Source organism: Melospiza melodia, chromosome 19 (assembly GCF_035770615.1).
Source record: "Melospiza melodia melodia isolate bMelMel2 chromosome 19, bMelMel2.pri, whole genome shotgun sequence".
Classification (NCBI taxonomy): Eukaryota; Metazoa; Chordata; class Aves; order Passeriformes; family Passerellidae; genus Melospiza; species Melospiza melodia.
This window is the reverse complement of record NC_086212.1, coordinates 8,512,351-8,530,423: the sequence shown is the minus strand read 5'-3', so window position 1 is coordinate 8,530,423 and position 18,073 is coordinate 8,512,351. Positions and strand designations below refer to the sequence as shown.

General features: G+C 57.0%; 1 protein-coding gene across 1 annotated transcript; it reads left to right on the top strand.

The window, feature by feature from the left end:
• The first annotated feature begins 617 nt into the window (after positions 1–617).
• DNMT3B (DNA methyltransferase 3 beta) lies at positions 618–17,618 on the top strand. The gene is made up of 19 exons (XM_063172353.1): positions 618–722; positions 4,226–4,352; positions 4,993–5,096; positions 6,145–6,228; positions 6,741–6,929; positions 8,013–8,171; positions 8,940–9,047; positions 9,702–9,843; positions 10,203–10,331; positions 10,723–10,767; positions 11,387–11,466; positions 11,699–11,811; positions 12,182–12,365; positions 12,606–12,690; positions 13,134–13,372; positions 13,519–13,609; positions 14,186–14,334; positions 14,965–15,050; positions 16,164–17,618. Exons 1-19 carry the CDS (start codon positions 618–620, stop codon positions 16,303–16,305), a joined length of 2,361 nt encoding a protein of 786 aa, XP_063028423.1. The 3' UTR covers positions 16,306–17,618.
• The last annotated feature ends 455 nt before the right edge of the window (positions 17,619–18,073 follow it).

Here is an 18,073-nt window from a genome sequence, read left to right as displayed (position 1 = left end):
GGGTGGCCGGAGCAGGTATCGACCGGAGGGCTGTGCTGGCGTCCGCCTGCTGCCGAGCCCGCGGGGAGCCTCCGGGGAGGGGAGATCAGCGAAGAGGCAGGAATGAACTCTTCGGCGTGGCCCCAGCGTGGGGCACAGGTCCCGGGCAGGCGGGAGAGGGGAGCGCGGGGGGACCCCTGGGCGAGAGCTGGTCCTGGGGCGAGGGGTGGTCCTGGGGCGAGGGGTGGTCCTGGGGCGAGTGGTGGTCCTGCAACGGCCTCCCTCGGAATGGGAGAGGGCAAGGAGGGGATGGCTGGACAGTGCTGCCCTCAGCAGTACTGGTACTCTCCTTTCCTGCCTCAGTTTCCAAATTTTTAATCAGCTGAGGAGGAGTGAGGCCGGGTATCCCAGCCCCACGTCTGGGGCTGGAAGGGCGGCCATGGGGACCAGCGAGGTGTCATTGTCATCTTTGGTCCTCTCGTTCAGGGGGAGAATGAAGCGGTGACGACTCCGGACAGAAGCCTGGCCACCTCCGAGCGGGCCTCAGCTGTGCACCAGAGCCCCCCGAGCCCCCCGAGGCTCCAGCCCTGCCCGCAGCCCCTGCCCCAGGCCGCGGGGCTCGGCGGGATCCCAGCGGGATGAACATGGTAAAGAGCCCGGAGCCGCTGCCGCAGCGGTTGGCGGGGATGGTGGCTGTCCGGGAGACGTCTCCAGCCTGGTCTGCGCTGGGAGAGGAGGGGCCGGTTCGTGTTTTGTTTCTTTTCTTTAACCCAGCTTTGCTGCGAGGCAGCGGGGAGAGCCGGGGTGGGCGCCGGGGGCTGCGGGGGGAGCGGAGCGGGGCAGGAGGAAACCGGGGGAAATGGAGGGAAGTGCCGGAGCGGGAGAGCAGAGAGGCCAGGCACAGGAAGCGGGCAGGGGGAGCCTGCCCTTCGCCCCCTGCCCTTCCCAACGAGCACATCTGCGAAATCGGCGCCTTTCTTACGGAACTGCCAACCCAGCAACTCCTTTCTTCCCAGGATTAGAGGGAAATGTTCGGTTTGGGGAGACTTTTAAAGGCCGTTAGTGTGCGCCACAGCCCAGAGCCAGCCCGGCCATTAGGGTCCTTTATTTCTTTTTGTTATTCAAACAGGGCTTGGGCGATGGCTCCATCCCAGCCATGGGTAAAGCTTCCCTCCAGCCTTTTGATATGCATGCCCCTGTCTGGAGGCAAAGTCCGAAACCTCCCCACCTCCTGGGGACATGCACCTGATAACAGGGCGGCCTCTTTTCTCAGCAAGGAAAACTGAAACCAGCCTGGGCCGGGCTGGAGGAGCAGCCCCGGGAGCAGGGGCAGGGGTCCAGTCCAGAGCACGGCCCGGCCAGGTGAGCCCTGCCCACCCTGCCCTCTCTGCCAGGTGAGCCCAGCCATCCTGCCCACTCTGCCTGCTCTGCCCGCCCCAGCGTGGCCAGCAGTCGTGGCCAGGCAGGGACCAGAATTCTCTCTAAGCAGTTAATGCTGTGGCATGGTCTTTAACCAGTTTGGCAAATCTTAAAGAAGCTGGTATTGCAAAATGAGGGCGGGCTGTGGAGTCAGCGGGTTCATTGTCTTCTCGGGTGGGATTTGGCTGCAGGGCACGTCCTGGTCACCAGGCAGTGCCGGGGCTGCCGCTGGTGCCGGGCTCTGGGGGAGCTTTGGGCCATGGAGCTGGAATTGTGCATTATTTGCCTCCTCATGGATTCCCATCTCCACATGGAGTGCATGACTGTGTTTGCAGGGCGCTGGACAGTGCAAACACGGCAGGGTTGGTCTCCCCTGAGCCAGCCCATGCGAGGGCGGTGCTCTGTTTCTGATTATTAATGCCCTGAGTGCACATGCTGCTGTGTTTTTGCGAGGGGAGGCGAGGACAAAGAGCCAAGCCTTCCTCGGGAGCAGGAGGGGCTGAGCTCACAAGGATGTGGCTCCTGCAGGGGACCCGGGGTGGTCAGTGGGCAGCAGGATGGGCTCCTGTGCCTTCAGCACTTGGTGCAAACAGCAGGAGAAGGGGTGGGAATTGCAGTCGTGCTGCATAGGTTCAGGATTTTGGGAGAGGCACTTTAATGAGCAGTCAATGCCATGGTCTGCTGTTCCCTTTCCCGTCAGAGGATGGTGGTGATGTCCTCAGGTGATCCTAGACAGTGCAGGTGGAGAAGGGCACGGAGCAAGCAGGGAATCAAGCAGGGAGCTGACGTGCCTGAGCTCACGGCAGGGCCTGTGGCCTGTGGCTCTCTGCTCTGCTAGCAAGCAGTTCCTTCCAAAGGGATAACCCTTTTTTCCCCACTTTATAACTGGAATAACGGCCACGTGGGAGCTCCCTAAGCAAAGCTGAGCTTGGGGCGTCAGGTGTTCAGTCCTGGCAGGACCTGGTCACTGTCACCTCAGCCCTTCACCTCCCCAGTGCTGGGCTGACAGCACTCCCTTGCCTGGCGTGCTGGGCATAAGGCAGTCTGGGGCTGAGGAAGGAAAAGCCATTTTGAAGTGCAAGTTTGAACTTCCTGGACTCAGGTTCCTGACAAAGGAATGAATGCAGAGGTCGTCTGAGAGTCCCAGTGGAGTTTTGTGGGTGCAGATGTTTGGGAGGGCTGGGAGATATCCTTGCCTGCTTCTGTCCTCCCTGAATCTTACTTGCCTCATGCAGCTCCTTCTCCTTGTACTCTGTGGTTCAGATCACCCTCATGCTGGGAGGGCAGCCTCCCTGTAGGGATTCCCAAGGGACATTCACTTTTTGGTGAGTTTTGCTGGTTTTGGTGGCAGCATTGCTGCCAGGCCTGGCTGCTGCTGCTCTGCAGCACTGCGGGCTGGGGAGGGGGAGCAGAGCAGGAGGAGCTGGCCCTGACCTGGCTGTGCTGTGCCGTGGTGGATTCTGCATCCTGGAGCATCCGGGGCCATGTGGGACCATCCGCCTGGGCCGGGGGCAGGCGGCGAGTCTGGGCAGCTCCCAGGAATTGTTTGCTGGGTCTGGAGCAGATGTGCTGCAGCACAGGGATTTCTGCACACAGCTGTGGGGGGTTTGCAGTGTCTGGTGACGTTCCTCTCCTCCTCCCTTTGTCCAGGGGGGAGGCAGTGTGTGCACTGAGGTTTCTCACTGTGGAGGTGGGTGCTGGACACCTGCTTTCCTTTGTGTTTGAGCGTTACCAGATTTTTAACTCTGCCCTCTGCGTCCAAAACATCAAACTCCAACTGGTCTTTGTTTGTCGGAGGTGCTGACAGATGATTTCAAAGCAGAAATCTCAATTGTTAGGGCAGTGCTTGGAGGCAATGCAGAGTGAGAGTGACACAGAAGGGGCGGTGGGCTGGAGCTGGGGTCTCTCTGGGGTCTCTAGGGCTGAGGGAGGTGTTCCTTTGGCTTCCTAACAGGGCTGTAGGTGGGCAAAGCCCTGCAAGCTTCTCAGCTCTTGAGTTACGTGCTGCTGAAACGACTGTGCTGCTGAAATGACTGGAGGGGCAAGTTGCAGCACAGACCCATAGCCCGGCAGTGAGGCAGCAGTTCATGGCATCCGGGTGCCTCTGGGAGGGCTGGGAGCTTCCAATTCAGGAAACAGGAGCCAAGGAGGGCACCCAAGGGAAGGCAGCAGAGCCCCAGCTCTGCAGGGGCATCAGGGCAGGGGCTGCCAGCATGCTCAGCCCCCTGCTCTGCCCCTTCACCCTGGGGCAGGGCAGCTGAGGCCAGGAGCAGGGGCAGGAGGAGTTTTCTCCCTTACAGAGAGAGTTTAATGCAGGCTCCAGGACTTTGTCCCCCATGGCGGGCTGTGCCTGCCTGTCCTGCTGCTGAGGAACAGCCCACCCACCTCTGGGCGTGCTGGGCAGCTGGAACACGGGAGGCTGGTGGCCCAGGGGTGGGCTGGCCCCGGGGGTGGGCTGGCCCCTGGTTTCAGGGTGGCCCTGTCTGGAAGTGCAGCTCTCCTCCAGACAGTGTCTGTCAGAGCGAGCTGGGGCAGCTCCGAGCCAGCACACAGATGTTGGGGCAAAACCTGTGTTATCCTTAGGTGTTCCCTAAGGATAAGTGGGCTGCATCTGGGAGCTTTTTTAGATGGAGCTGGTTGACCTTTAGGGCCACCACATTTATGTGCAAGTGCTGTTTATTTCCCAGGACTTTAGTTGCATCTCCAGTCAGACCTCTCTGCTAAGGGCACAAACTTAAAGCTGGCTCAAGGATCTCACTCTGTCTGCTCTGCCCACCCCGGGGCTTCCTTGCACAGCTGACTTTCCTTTCCATTCTGGCTTCTACAGGCGACCATGAAAAAGGAGAAGAGCCACGGGCAGGATGAGGCAGACTGTAGGGCAAAGCTGATCCTCATCAATGGGGACAAAGCACCTGGCGTTGTCCTGGAGGCCAATGGGAAGCCCAGCACTCCAGGTGAGGGTCACACACTGAGCCCAGAGTGCTCCAGGGTGCGCAGGGTTGGGATGTCACAGCCTCTGTCCCAGGCCTTGCTCTGTGCCCAGAGTCCCCCATGACCCCACTGGATTTCTGTGATCCAGGAGCACACCCAGGCCATGCTGTGGTTGTGGGAATGGGTGCCACACTGGGATGCTGCCTCTGCCCCTCAATAGTTTAACCCCCATGGAGTGAGGAAAGCAGGGGAGTCCCTGCAGCCCGAGGGGCTGCATTGCTGCTCCTGGGATTCTCCAGTCAGGGTTCCCAAATCCCACCTCTTGGATCACAAGGTCTTGCTTTAAATGACCTGGTGACAAGCCTGGGAGAGCTGGCTTGTGGCCTCCTTGTGCCTCTGAGCTTTCAGGAACCAGGGAGTACATAAGAATGTCCCCATGCTTGGTGCTAGTCCCTCCCAGTTTTAGGGACAGGTGGGTGATCTGGGGCTGTGGTGCCACAGTGGGAGCCCTGGGGACGCCACTTGTCTCTGCCCCCAGCCACGTTTCTCTTAGATGAGCTTTTGGTGTCTCCAGTTTGTGATATGGGAGCAGTGAGAGGCTGGGGCATGCAGGGACAGGTGGGCTTGCAGAGCCTGAGGCTGCTCTGTCTTGGCTCTGCTCAGGTTCCAGGGGCCTGGGGCTACTGCCCCTGAAGAAGGAGAAGGACAGCAATGGAGACCTCTCCAAGGAGGACCTGGCCTGGCCACTGGATCTGCCAGTGCAGAGGGTAAGTGAACACCGAGGGTGCTTTTTGGGGGCTGTGTTTTTGGGTGGTATCTGGTGCCAGGATCTTCATCTCTTTCCCTCTGAGCTTCTCTAGTGCTGAGTGCCAGAGGAGCAGTCCAGTGATGAATGCAATACCCACAGCGTAATGTTTTAATTTTGAAATTCCTGCTTCTCATGATACAGCAGTAGGAGGGGGTGGTGTGGGATGCAGCAATGCCCATTGCATGTTGCAGCAGCCTAATAAAATATGCTGATATTTTCTTTAAAGTCTTGGCTGTATTGAAACTCTGAAGCGTCTCATGGCTCCCACTGTTGGGGTGAGCTGGACCCCAATTTCACCCACCCTCTTTTGTTGATTAGGTTGACAAACCTCCAGGGTCTGGAAGCATTTTTGCCTTCTGGCTTTATTGTTTTGAGTTAGAATTAAACCCCAAGGTTGGAGATCTGCCTGAGATGAGGCAGCTTCCAAAAGAAAGAGCCATAAATCCAGTGGGTGAAAATTGATCTTTCCCACTGTTTAGTTTGGGGGCTCTTCAGTGCAAAATCTCATTTAATTTTGAATCTCTGCTATGCTGGGTGCAGGCAGCAGGTCTGGGCTGGACTGTAACTCTGACCACCAGGGAAAGGCTGCCCTGGGTGCTGCTGAGGGGAACAGCTCCCACGGGAGTGTGAGGGCATCCAGGGTGTGTAATGGGTCCATGCCTGGGATGGGTGCTCTGCCATGGTCTGTGCTTCTCCTGGCATCCCAGTCCTCCCAGCTGTGGCTCCTGCTCTTTGTCATGCTGGGTGTAGTGGGCTGCAGCAAGGCTCAGCATCTCCTGAGCCTTGCAGAGATGCTGTGGAGCACAAAGTTGCCCAAAGGGGCTCAGCACAAGGCAGCTCCAGCATCCATCTGTCTCCTCTCACTCTCCCCAGGGCACGGCCTGTGGTGCTCAGCCCCATGAGGCACAGACTGTGGCAGGGTGTTTGGGTAGCAGGTGCAGCCCTGGGGCAGGGCTGGGGGGCAGAGCAGCCTCAGGCAGGTGCCCAGCCTGTGCCTCCTGTTGCAGGCAGGGCGGACCCGGCAGGAGACGCGGCTCAAGGACCCGGCCCGCAGCGTGGAGCCTCTCAGGGAGCTGCCAACGCCCGTGCGGGTGAGGGTCTGCCAGGGCCAGGGCTCCCCTGGGGCTCCCCTTGGGCTCCAGGGACCTGCACTGCTGCTGTGCCCTGGTCAGGTGTCTTCAGAGATGGTGCAGCCTCCCTGTGCCTCAGTTTCCCCTGTGAAGGGGTGTGTTTGTGCTGTATTTTGCCTCTGCTATAAACTTGGTGCATTGAGTGCCCTGGGGTGGATTTGGGACAGCAAAATGGGAGGGGGCAGTGGTGCACCATTTGCTCTGGGTCTGGCAGGTAAAAGCAGAGCAAATGGTGCAGATGCCCCCATTAAGGGCTCTCTATTAATGTTTGCAGTGGTGCCCTCACTCCCTGGCTCCCCCTCTCCGATCCCCACTGCAGGGCTGGGGTGATGTGGGGAATGGGGGTGATGTGGGGAATGGCGGTGATGTGGGGAATGGCGGTGATGTGGGGAATGGCGGTGATGTGGGGCAGGTCTCTGCTCCCCCTGTCCTTCTCCCTGCTGCACTCACACTCTCCTGCCTCTGCCATGCAGAGCTCCAGGCGTCGCTCTGCAGTGCCCACGCCCATGACCATTGACCTGACGGAGGAGGACTCGCAGGACTCATCCCAGAGCAGCAGCACACTCTCGGGGAGCAGCTCCCAGGAGGGCCAGAACGGCTCTGCTGAGCTGGGGGCCGAGGAGGCAGAGAGCAGAGACATGGGCATGGCCCTGGAGTACCAGGTACAGAGGGGCTGAGCTCTGCTCCTGCACCCAGGGTGGTGTGGGGCAAGGATGAACCTCTGTGACTTGTCCCAAAACTAACTTGGACACCTCAGTGCTGTTCCTCCTGCCCACCCTTCCCTGCATGCCTGGTGGTGCCAGGCTGTCTCCATCCATCAGGCTTGGATGCTTTGGGGACCAGCCCTGCCAAGCTGCCACTGGTGCCACACGTGGGCCCCCCGAGACACACATGAGTGTGCTGTGCCCTGCTCAGACAGGCACTTGCATGTGCAGAAAACATTTCTGTCGGGGATGCTGGAGAGAACTGAAGCTGCTGGGGCTGCAGAGCAGGATTTGGTGCCTGCGGGCCGCAGGGCAGGGCCCCAGACTTGCAGGAATTGGGCAATTGCATCTTGCTGCATAATTAAGTACGTAATTGCAGAACAAAGCTGGGAAGGAGGGCTCTGCAGGCAGAGAGGTGACTTTTCTCCGTGTGAGGTTCCTTGCTGTGCACAGCACCCAGTGTGGCCTGTGACTGGTCACACCACAATTCTTGACTCTTTTTTCCTTCTGTTTTTTTGCTCTGCCACATGTTCTGCACTCCCCAGCAGGCACAAGAGGAGGGTGGGTGGGTGTCCTCTCCCTGGGGTGCAGCCACACAACACAGGCTGAGCTGTGAGCCCTGTGAAGAGGCTGTTCTGTGCCAAGGAGGGCACCCAGGGAACAGCCTTGGTGTGTTTGCAGAGACCCTGGCATGGCAGGCAGGAATGGACACGCACAGGGCCGGTGCCAGGTGGGCTGTGCAGGACAGAGCACGCATCACGCCGTGTGCCAGGCACGGGCTCAGCATGGGCTGGCACACACAGGCCTCCCCACCAAGCTTCAGCATGGATCAGGGCTGGGATATGGTGCTGCCAGGGGAAAATGGCTTGGCTTTGTGCTTGAGGGAGGGGTTGCAGTTTTTGGAGATCACTGCACTGAGGTTCTATGTGTGTGACACACATGGTGACACACCAGGGCTGTCCCCTGTGCTCCAGGGCTCTCCTGCACAACTTCCCAGACAAAATGGGGAGTTTTGGCTGATCTGTTGTGTTGTGCTTTCAGGATGGGAAGGAGTTTGGAATTGGGGAGCTTGTCTGGGGGAAGATCAAAGGTTTTTCCTGGTGGCCTGCGATCGTCGTGTCCCACAGAGCCACGGCCAAGCGCCAGGCGGTGTCGGGCATGCGCTGGGTGCAGTGGTTTGGAGATGGGAAGTTCTCTGAGGTAAGAGAGAACTTGGACTCTGTTTTGGCCCAGCCCAAAACACCCTCCCTGCACGTTTCTGCCCCACTCCCGAGGCTGGCTGTGGAGAGTGGATGTGCTCCTGCAGCCGCCCAGGCCTCCCCTCCCAGTGTTAAACATGGCCAGGCCCTGGCAGGTTCTCATGGCTCTGGTGTCTGTAACTAATCACTGGTAGGTTGGTGACAGCATCCAGACACGGGGACATCTGCCTGGCCACTTCACAGCGTTTTGTCCATGCTCCAGAGCTTTCCCTGTCACTCCCTGCCTGGGGAGGGATGTCCCCTCAGAGCCCCTCACAGAATCAGGGTATCCTGAGTTGGAAGGGACCCACAAGGATCTTTGAGTCACACTCCTTCCCTGCACAGGACAGCCATAAAATCCCACTATATGCCTAAGAGTGTCATCCAAACACTCCTTAAGCTCTGTCAGGCTCCTGCCATGACCACTTCCCTGGGGAGTGTGTTCTAGTGCCATGAACCTTTTCCTAATATCCAATGAGGATATTTCCTATATCCAGGGAGGATACCAACCCCTCCCACGCTGCAGGCAGGGGGGAGGAAGTGCTGTGCTGGTGACACACCAGCAGTGCCGGCAGAGGGTGCAACCCACCTGTCCTTGTCATGCTGCTGCTCTTGGCAGAGCTGCCACCGGGCTCCTCAGTGCTGCAGCTGGGGACTGCACAGTGCTGGGGGGAAATGGCCCAGCAGGGCATTCCCATCTCACAGCTGGGATCTTGGTGCTCTCTCCCAGGTTTCTGCAGACAAACTGGTGGGACTGATGGCCTTCAGGCAGCATTTCAATTTCTCCACGTTCAACAAGCTGGTGTCCTACCGCCGTGCCATTTACCACGCTCTGGAGGTAACCACCAGGGGTGGGGGGTGGGTGAGGAGGTGCCAGATGAACCAGCTGGGCTGGGGGGCCAGTGGGATAGGTTGCAGCAAAACCCTGCTTTCACTGCTGAGATTGTTTCCAAGTGCAGCTGTGGGGCCAGGCTCTGCTTATCCTGAGGGTTTGGGGGTAGCTGCTGCTGCTCCAGGGTCTCACAGCTCCAGAATCCCAGGCCAGACTCCCTGTGAGGGCTTGGACGTGGCAGCATCATGGCATCATGGCAGCAGGGCAGTGCCAGGCTGGCCAGAGGTGTCCCAGGGCAGTGCAGGATGCCCTTTGAAGTGCAGACCCACAGGCACCTCTTCTGCCTTTTCTTCCTGGCACTTGCATTGGAGCAGAATCTGGGTAAGAGCTTTGGCTGGGCTGTCCCTGCTTCTGGCTCCTTTGGGGCTGGTGGAGGACAGATGGGCTCACTGCAGGGATGGAGGCACGGGGCTGTGGCCAAGGGCACGCCCAGAGTGGGAATCCATCAGCTGCCACCATCCCAGGGCCACTAAACCCTGTGTGTGTGTGTGTGTGTGTGTGTGTGGGTGTGGGTGTGTGCTGGGTGGGGAGGAGGCCTGGGGCTGCTCCCCTGGCAGAGACCACCCTGTCCCCCTGTCCCCTGCTGCCCATGCTCCTCAGGTGGCCCGGAGCCGGTCGGGGAAGACGTTTACAACAGGCCCCAGGGAGTCTCTGGAGGAGCAGCTGAAGCCCATGATCGACTGGGCAATCACTGGCTTCAAGCCCCTGGGGCTCAAGGGACTGCGGCCACCCAAAGGCTCAGGTGAGGTGGTGGCATCAGCTGCCGGGGGGTGGTGGGGGCTGGCATGGGCAGTGGCCACTGTGGGCTGCCCCTGGCTGAGCCTGCTCACCCTGTGCTGTGGCCATGCCAGTCCAGTCCCAGGGGGATCCTGGGGCTTCTCACTGGGACCCTCAGTGGCACTGCAAAGAGCTGGAGCAATGCACCCTCCAAGCCCCATGGAAATCACACCTGGCAGAGCCTTGTGCTATGTTTGAGGACCCAGGTGGCCAGGAAAGGTCCTGCTGTGGCTGGGGTGAGACCTGGCAGGGCTTGGCAGGAGGTGCCCTGGGCCAGTCCTGAGGCTGGAGGCTTGTCCTTGAGGAGGTTCCTTTTCCTTGCAGAGAATGGGGTGCTGAGGAATGGCACAGAGGAGGTGGTGTCCCTTGAACAGTGTCCCCCCACCAAGAGGCTGAAGACCTACCCCTGCAACAGCAGCAAGGAGCAGCGTGTGGAAGAGGACCAGACCCGAGGTAACCAACAGAGAGAGCTGGGGAGTGGCTTGGCCTGGGCTGTGCACCCCAAGAGCACTGGAAACCATTCTGACTAAGGGCTTGGCTCAGGGAGCCATGAGCCTGGTTTCTGAAGGCAAAAGGTCTGGTGCTGCTGACTTGTGCCTTAGAAGACACCAGCAAACACAACTGCAAGACATGGGCTGGGCCCCACCAGCTTGGAGCATGTGCTGATACTCTGAGCTCCAACATCTCCATCAGTAGAAGGATGGGAGCTTTGCACCAAAATCTCTCAGCAAAGCTGGAGTAGTTCTAATGCAAGAAATAAGGCACATGTAAGCAGAATGCATTTAAACTTTGTAACACAAGGAATGATAATGTCTTTTTTTTCTTTCTTTTCAAATTTATAAAGAGCAAATGGTTTCTGACATTACGAACAACAGCGGGAAGCTGGAAGGTAAACACTGGCCCTGTCTCTCCTTGGAAGAGGTGTGAGGTGCTGGGGGTGCCCAGCAAGGGTTTTGTGGGTCCCTTTTCAACTGCACCATGTAGGAGGGGGAAAGTGCTGTGAATGCAGGGTGCTGAGGGGGATGGGGTGCTGAGAGAGATGGAGTGCTCAGGGGGACAGGGTGCTGAGAGTGACAGGATGCTGAGAGGGACGGGGTGCTCAGGGGGACGGGGTGCTCAGGGGGACGGGGTGCTCAGGGGGATGGGGTGCTCAGGGGAACAGGGTGCTGAGAGTGACAGGATGCTCAGGGGGACGGGGTGCTCAGGGGAACAGGGTGCTGAGGGGGACAGGGTGTTGAGGGGGACGGGGTTTTGAAGGGGACAGGGTGCTTAGGGGGACAGGGCGTTCAGGGGAATGGGGTGGATGAGGTGCTGAGCAGGTCCTCCATGGGAGCCACAGCCACATCTGGATGCAGTTCTAAGGGCAGGCCCCATTTGGGTGCAGTTCTGAGGGCAGGCTTTATCCAGACACGGCTCCAACCTCTGCAGCCTGTGGTGGGGTGTAAGGGGGCCCTGCCCTGGGTGTTCCCTACCCTGGGTGAGCACAGCTCTGTCTCTCTGTCCCACAGATAGCTGTTTGTCCTGCGGGAGGAGGAACCCAGCCACTTTCCACCCACTGTTCAAGGGGGGCCTCTGCCAGACATGTAGGGTAAGTGCTGCTGTGCTGGGCCTGAGCGGGAGGATGGGGCTGGGGCTGTGCTGGGTCTTGGTCATGCTGTGTCTCCCATGGAGCTGTCCTTCAGTGTGTCCTCACCACCTTGAAACACTGAGGATTGCATCTCCAAAATATGTACTGGGAATGGAGCAAAGCTGTGTTTTCCACCGTCTGAGCACTGCTCCTGATCCTGTGTCCTTCTCTGCTCCCGATGTCCTTTTGCTAGGATAGATTCCTGGAGTACTTCTACATGTATGATGAAGATGGGTACCAGTCCTACTGCACCGTCTGCTGCGCAGGCAAGGAGCTGCTGCTCTGCAGCAATGCCAGCTGCTGCAGGTGAGCCCCATGTCTGCTCCTGGGCTGAGGGCCTGGCATCATTCCCAGGGAGCTGCAGGAAGCAGGGCCATCCTCCATGAGCCTGGGAAGGGACTGTGCTTCCCCTCAGTTAGCTGCCATGAAACATATTGTGACACAGTCCACCTACCCTTACTGAGCCAGGTATCACCTGAATAAGCCCTGTGGAGGTTGGCAGGGGACTTACCCATGCCTTGGTCACCAGCTTGTGTTAGCAGCTCTAAAAACCAGAGTACTGTCTGGAAAAATATCCTGTAAAATGGTGGGGGCTGTGGTCCATGGCAGGGGAGACTCTGGGGTGACCCAAAGGGGTTGCTGGGGTGACAAGCAGAAGCTGTTGTGGTTTGGGCAGGTGCTTCTGTGTGGAGTGTCTGGACGTGCTGGTGGGGCGAGGGACGTCAGCCAGAGTGAAGGAGCAGGAGCCCTGGAACTGCTACATGTGCCAGCCCCAGCAGAGCCGCGGCGTGCTGCAGCGCCGGCAGGACTGGAACGCTCGCCTGCAGGACTTCTTCACCAGTGACAAGGGACAGGAATATGTAAGGGCTGGGGCAGGGAGCCTGGTGTGCTGGCATGTGGGGAAGAGGGTCACTGAGGGCAGGGTGAGCTACCTGGATTTCCTCTTCCCTCTGCCTCGGTCTTGTTCACCCAGCCTTTCCAAGGGTGCCAGGCTCTTGATCCTGCAGATGCTTTCCTGAAGGTGGAGGTGCTGCATTCAGAGCCTAATGAGACAATGCAGCACTGCCAGGGCTGGGGCTTCATGGCTGTCTTCATTGCAGGCTGCACCCAAAATCTACCCAACAGTTCCTCCAGCGAAGAGGAGACCAATTCGAGTGCTCTCGTTGTTCGATGGGGTGACAACAGGTGAGGCAGTAGGGAAGCACTGCTGGGCAGCTCTTAGCACAGGGCATTGGGGATGAATCATTCCATGGACTCAAACTTGTCTGTAAAAGCATGGTGGGGAGTAGGGGGTGAAAGCAGGGAGATGCCCACCAGAAAAGGGATGAGGGCAGGGTCTCCCTTTCCTGCTGTAGAGGGTTGTGGAGGAAAGGAGGGATGGGAGGGGAGGGCATGTGTGGGCACCTCACACAGGTGTTCTTGTTGTGCCAAGTGTGATCTGGAGTGGCTGGTTCCCTTGAGAAGCCAGAGCTGTGGGGACACCTGTACTCTGAAGTGCCTGAGGGCAACTGGTTTGGCTCAGTTCACTCAGCTCTGGCATTCTCCTTTCTGGGAGCAAACCTGCCTGGAGGAATGGGTCAAATAAAAGTTGACTCACCCTGAAGTTCTGTTTAACTACACCCACCTAGGACTTCCAGGAGCGGCCACATCGAGCGGTGCTGACGAGGGAGACTTGGAGGCTAAAGAGAGCAGTGCCACCTCAGACCTCTGTCCATGGGCAGGGTACACAGTGCTGAAGGACTTGGGCATCCAGGTGGAGAAGTACATTGCCTCAGAGATCTGTGAGAACCCCATGGCCGCGGGCAAAGTGCGGCCTGAGGGCAACATCACCTACGTGCGCGATGTCAGGAACATAACCAAGAGACATGTGAGCTCTGCTGCTGTGGGAGCCCGAGGGACAGGGCACTGTGGGGACATGAGTCTCACTGGGATGAGTTTGTGCCCTGCCCCATGGGGAAGAGAGACCCATTTCTGTGGCATCCCCTAACAGTCTGGACTGTTTGTTCTCTGTAGATTGAGGAGTGGGGTCCTTTTGACCTGGTCATCGGTGGAAGCCCCTGTGACGACGTCTCGCTTGTCAATCCAACCAGGAAGGCTCTGTTTGGTAAGGCTGCTTTGCTCTGCTGGGCTGCATACCTTGGGATGGTCCTTGGCCATGGAGCCACCATATGGGTAGTGGTTCAGCCCCGGGCTGTATTGCTGATGGGCTGTCTCCATACCCATCTTGGGGAGGGCAGCCAGGCCCCTCAGTCCATGCTGGTGCCAAGCTGTCACAGACATGTTTTATGAAAAATCCTTTCCTTAAGATTTTTCCTCCTGAGAAGCTGAGAGGCCTCAATAACAAAATGTAAACAATGATTATCTGCTGCTATAGAATGCAACAGGTAGATCTGTGATTGGTCCCATGTAGTTGTTTCTAATTAATGGCCAATCACAGTCCAGCTGTCCAGACTGTCTCGATCAGTCACAAGCCTTTGTTATCATTCCTTTTCTATTCTTAGCTAGCCTTCTGATGAAATCCTTTCTTCTGTTCTTTTAGTATAGTTTTAATATAATATATATCATAAAATAATAAATCGAGCCTTCTGAAACATGGAGTCAACATTCTCGTCTCTTCCCTCATCCTAAGACTCCTGTAAATGCCATTACACCAACCTGCTGCTGGGCTTTTTCCCCACAGAAGGAACTGGCAGGCTGTTCTTCGAGTTCTACCACCTGCTCAACTACGCCCGTCCCAAGGCAGGCGAGGAGCGACCCTTCTTCTGGATGTTTGAGAACGTGGTGGCCATGAGGATCAACGACAAGAGGGACATTTCCCGGTTTCTGGAGGTAGGGATTGCTGACAGCTGTGGGAAAGGCCTCGGAGCAGGTGACATTTGCTGGGCTGTGCAGGGTGTGCCGGGTGTGAGGGTCTGGCTATGGTTTCCTGTGGCCCTGATGCAGGAAAACCCCCTGCGTGGTGCACATGCCAAGGAATCAAGTTCAGTCTTGGCTCTGGATCCTCCCCTCTGGCTTTCATCAGGTCAAGCCCAAGCACAAGTCCTCTGGGGGAGGGGTTTTGCCAGCATTGCAGAAAGCATCTGTTCCCAGCAATGCCTGTTATTTCTAGGGAGAGGGGGGGTCAGGGAGTGGGAAGGAGTTTTAACTCTGTGGTAGCCAGGATGGGTTGTGGGTCAGCAGGAACCACTGGTGTAAAATCACATTAAAGGCTGATCCTGGTTCATGGGAACCAGCACTGGGCACACTGTGATGGTCAATAGCTGCTGGCATGGCCTGGGAGCTCATGTGGCCACCCAGGCCGTTCTCTGGTGTGAAACAGGGTTTGTGGGAGCTACAACATTTTCAGGACTTGCTGACCACTTTTAAGTTCCTGCAGTGCAGTGGGAAGGGCTGTTCATGCAGGAGAGAATCAAGCCAACATTTCCTCTAACTTTTATTTCCCCTCTTTTTGGCTTGCAGTGTAATCCAGTTATGATTGATGCAATCAAGATATCAGCTGCCCACCGAGCTCGTTACTTCTGGGGCAACCTCCCTGGGATGGACAGGTAACCAGTCAGTCTGCTGTCCTTGCATCTCTCACGGTAGTTTTGGTTTATTTTGTAGTGCCCTTTCGAGTTTTTTTGTCTCCCTGGCTCTAAGCCCAGCTCCTGGGAGCAAGGAGCCACAGCTCCGCATGGGGCAGCTTCCCTGCAGTGATGTGCACATAAAAATTAATGCTCTCACTAATGAGCAATGATGAGACTGCAGGGGAGAAGTGTAGCAGCATCCCCTGCCCTGGCCCTGAGGGTTTTGGAGGGAGCAGTGCTGGGCTTGCTCAGGATGCTCTGCTGGGTCTGGCTTGGGGTGCACAGGTGGATTGCCTGTGGGGTCAGGCCCAGGCAGATGTGGGGTGCTGTATGGCAGCCCTGTGCCCCAGTCAGTGCCATGCTTGTGGGTTTATGGAGGGAACTGAGTGGCTGCTGTGGCTGTGGTGGGTGGTGTGGGGGAGCTCACACCACAGCCAGCAGCTGTTGTGGCAAAGCATGACTGCACCCTGCTCCACGCTTCACCCCCTGAATTCATGGCAAAACACAGCAGAAGGACTGGGAGCAGATAAATCCAATTACAAGCAGTCCATCACACCAAATATGTGTGACAGAACCTGAAGGTTTTGCATCATGGATGCTTCTGGCCAGTAAACACAGGACTGGGGTTTAATACTTTTGCTTGCTTATATTTAAATTGCCAGTATTTGTTGGAGTTAACACTGAGCTAAAGGCATTTGTAAGTAAAATAACAATTCCAAGCCTTTGTCATGTGAAATGGCTGTTGGACTTTCATCTGTCTGATTGTAAGGGAAGTGCCCAGCCCATGACTCAGAGCTACTCGGTCCTATCTCCATGGAGTAGCCCTGGGGCAATGAATGCAGAGGTGCTACTGAGCAGAGGCAGGCTGGATGCCCAGGCACAGGAGCCCTGCCAGAAAATCCTACAAGGTTCAGGGCACTGGGGATGGTGGGAAGCCACAGCCAGAACTGCTCGGGTTGTGTGGGGTGGAGAGCTGAATCCCTTCCCCACAGGAGACTCCTGGTGCTCACTGTCTTTGTTTTGGGTGGCCTGGGAGCAGGGCTGCCCAGGGGAAGGGATTCCTGCTCTGCCTCACGTGCCCTCTCTCTGCAGGATCTTTGGCTTCCCCCTGCCCTACACGGATGTCTCCAACATGGGCCGCGGGACTCGCCAGAAGCTGCTGGGGGGCTCGTGGAGCGTCCCTGTCATCCGGCACCTCTTCTCCCCACTCAAGGATTACTTTGCCTGTGAATAGCAAACTGGAGCGCCCCTCGTCTCTCTGGTAACGATGCACAGCACGGCTGCTGTGGTGGGAGAGGGACAGGCACGGCCACCGGGCTGCCAGGGCCTGTCCCTCCCCAGGGACAGCCTGGGAGAGCCGAGGAATGTCTGTAACCAAAGAACCTGGCAGGGCAACTTCTGTAAAGGGACTAACAGTGATCCCTAGTAGGAAATGATGGACACGAAGCTTTAATTAGCCAGCACACGAAGCTCTATGCATCGCTGATAAGATGGGCGTCTCATCCTCCAGAGCATTATTCCTGTTTAGCCTGGAGCTGGGAAGTCTCCACGTGCTGAGCAGCCAGTGTGCGGGCAGCTGCTGGGGAGCTGCAGGCAAACCTGAACTACAGTGAATTGGTGCTTTACCTAAACAAACAAAACCTCTTGAAGTAACTGCCAAAAACCCCCAAACCGTAGCAGCAGGTGTAAGGGACCCTGCTCAGGTTACATACTGAACACGGGATCAAGAAACCAAATCTTTTTTTGTTTTTATTTTTTTTTTGATAAAATTTAATTTTGTTGTTTTGATGTCTATTGCTGCTTTAAGGCATTACATAAGAATGTGGAGATTCCTAGACCTGAATGTAGCTGAAACTGAACTGTGAGGTGATAGAATTACTTTTCTAGCTAGAACTAAAGAAATATTGTTTTATATGTTTGGTTGTAGTTTACAAATATTCACTACTTCCTTTTTAAAGCATCTAAAACCTCTCCTTACATTTTAAAATCCTGCTGAATGGTTTGAAAGCTTACAAGTAACTGGAGCAGGGAGGATTTGGGCTCCAGGGTCTGTAAAGGAAAATATTCTTGGAGCATCCATTTCCCAAAAGAATGTGGTATGTCAGCAGGAAGGACAGTGTAATGGTCAATGGCACCCTCAAATCTCAGCATCCCAAATGTCACGTAGGATGTCATGAACCCAAGCAGTGGTGGCAGGGCATTCCATCCAGGGAAAACCCCACCCAACCCTGGTGGAGTGCAGGGTCTAGGAGTGCAGCACTGCTCCTGCCTGTGCCCAGGGAATGAGACAGTGAGGCAGGAAAGCACTGCCACTGCTGGGGGCTCTGGGGCTGCACCTCTCCTCCCCTGCTCCCATCCCTGTGCACACAGGTGGGATTGTGTGCCCAGCCCCAGCCTGGCAGCACCCTGGGGGCTCCTGGGGCTGTACCCCCAAACTGGGAGCTCCTGTGGCCACCACTGATTCACTTTTGATTGCCTTCCTCTACTCCCCAGCTTTGCCAGAGTGATTATCATGCATTCCATGACGTCCTGGGCACACTGAGCCTGTGGCCAGCAGGTGCCTGTGGCCATTTCAGCCAGGTTTCCTGTAGCCACCAGGCTACTGTTCCAGCAGGCATCTCTGGGGATCTGAATTCCAATGCACATTTCAATGCACTGAAACTACTCCCCTCTTGGTCCCTCTGTCCTCCCCTACCTCTGCTGTTCACCTGCCACCTGGCTCTGGAAGAGCCTTCTCAGAATGATTCAGGTTCAAACCATGGGCCAACCCTCCACCCAAGCAATGCCAGGCTGCCCTGCTCTCCTGCAGGGTGCTGTACAGCATCACTGGGAAGAACTTCTCTCCCAGCTCCTTCTACCTCTCTGGCACCCCTGTCCTTGTGGTGAAGGGCGGCAGCCTCCCATTTTCCACCCTTGTGTGCAGTTTTCCATCCCAGCTCTGAGAACCATCTTCTCTTTGTCTCCAATCCAAGGCTGTGCTTGGGAAGCAAGGGAACAGCAAG

Bases quoted from the DNA above. Each gene is read 5' to 3' on its own strand.
- DNMT3B (XM_063172353.1), top strand. From the start codon at position 618: ATGAACATGGTAAAGAGCCCGGAGCCGCTGCCGCAGCGGTTGGCGGGG. The intron at 11,467-11,698 runs GTAAGTGCTGCT...TCCTTTTGCTAG, and splicing joins GCCTCTGCCAGACATGTAGG to GATAGATTCCTGGAGTACTT. The intron at 11,812-12,181 runs GTGAGCCCCATG...TGGTTTGGGCAG, and splicing joins AGCAATGCCAGCTGCTGCAG to GTGCTTCTGTGTGGAGTGTC.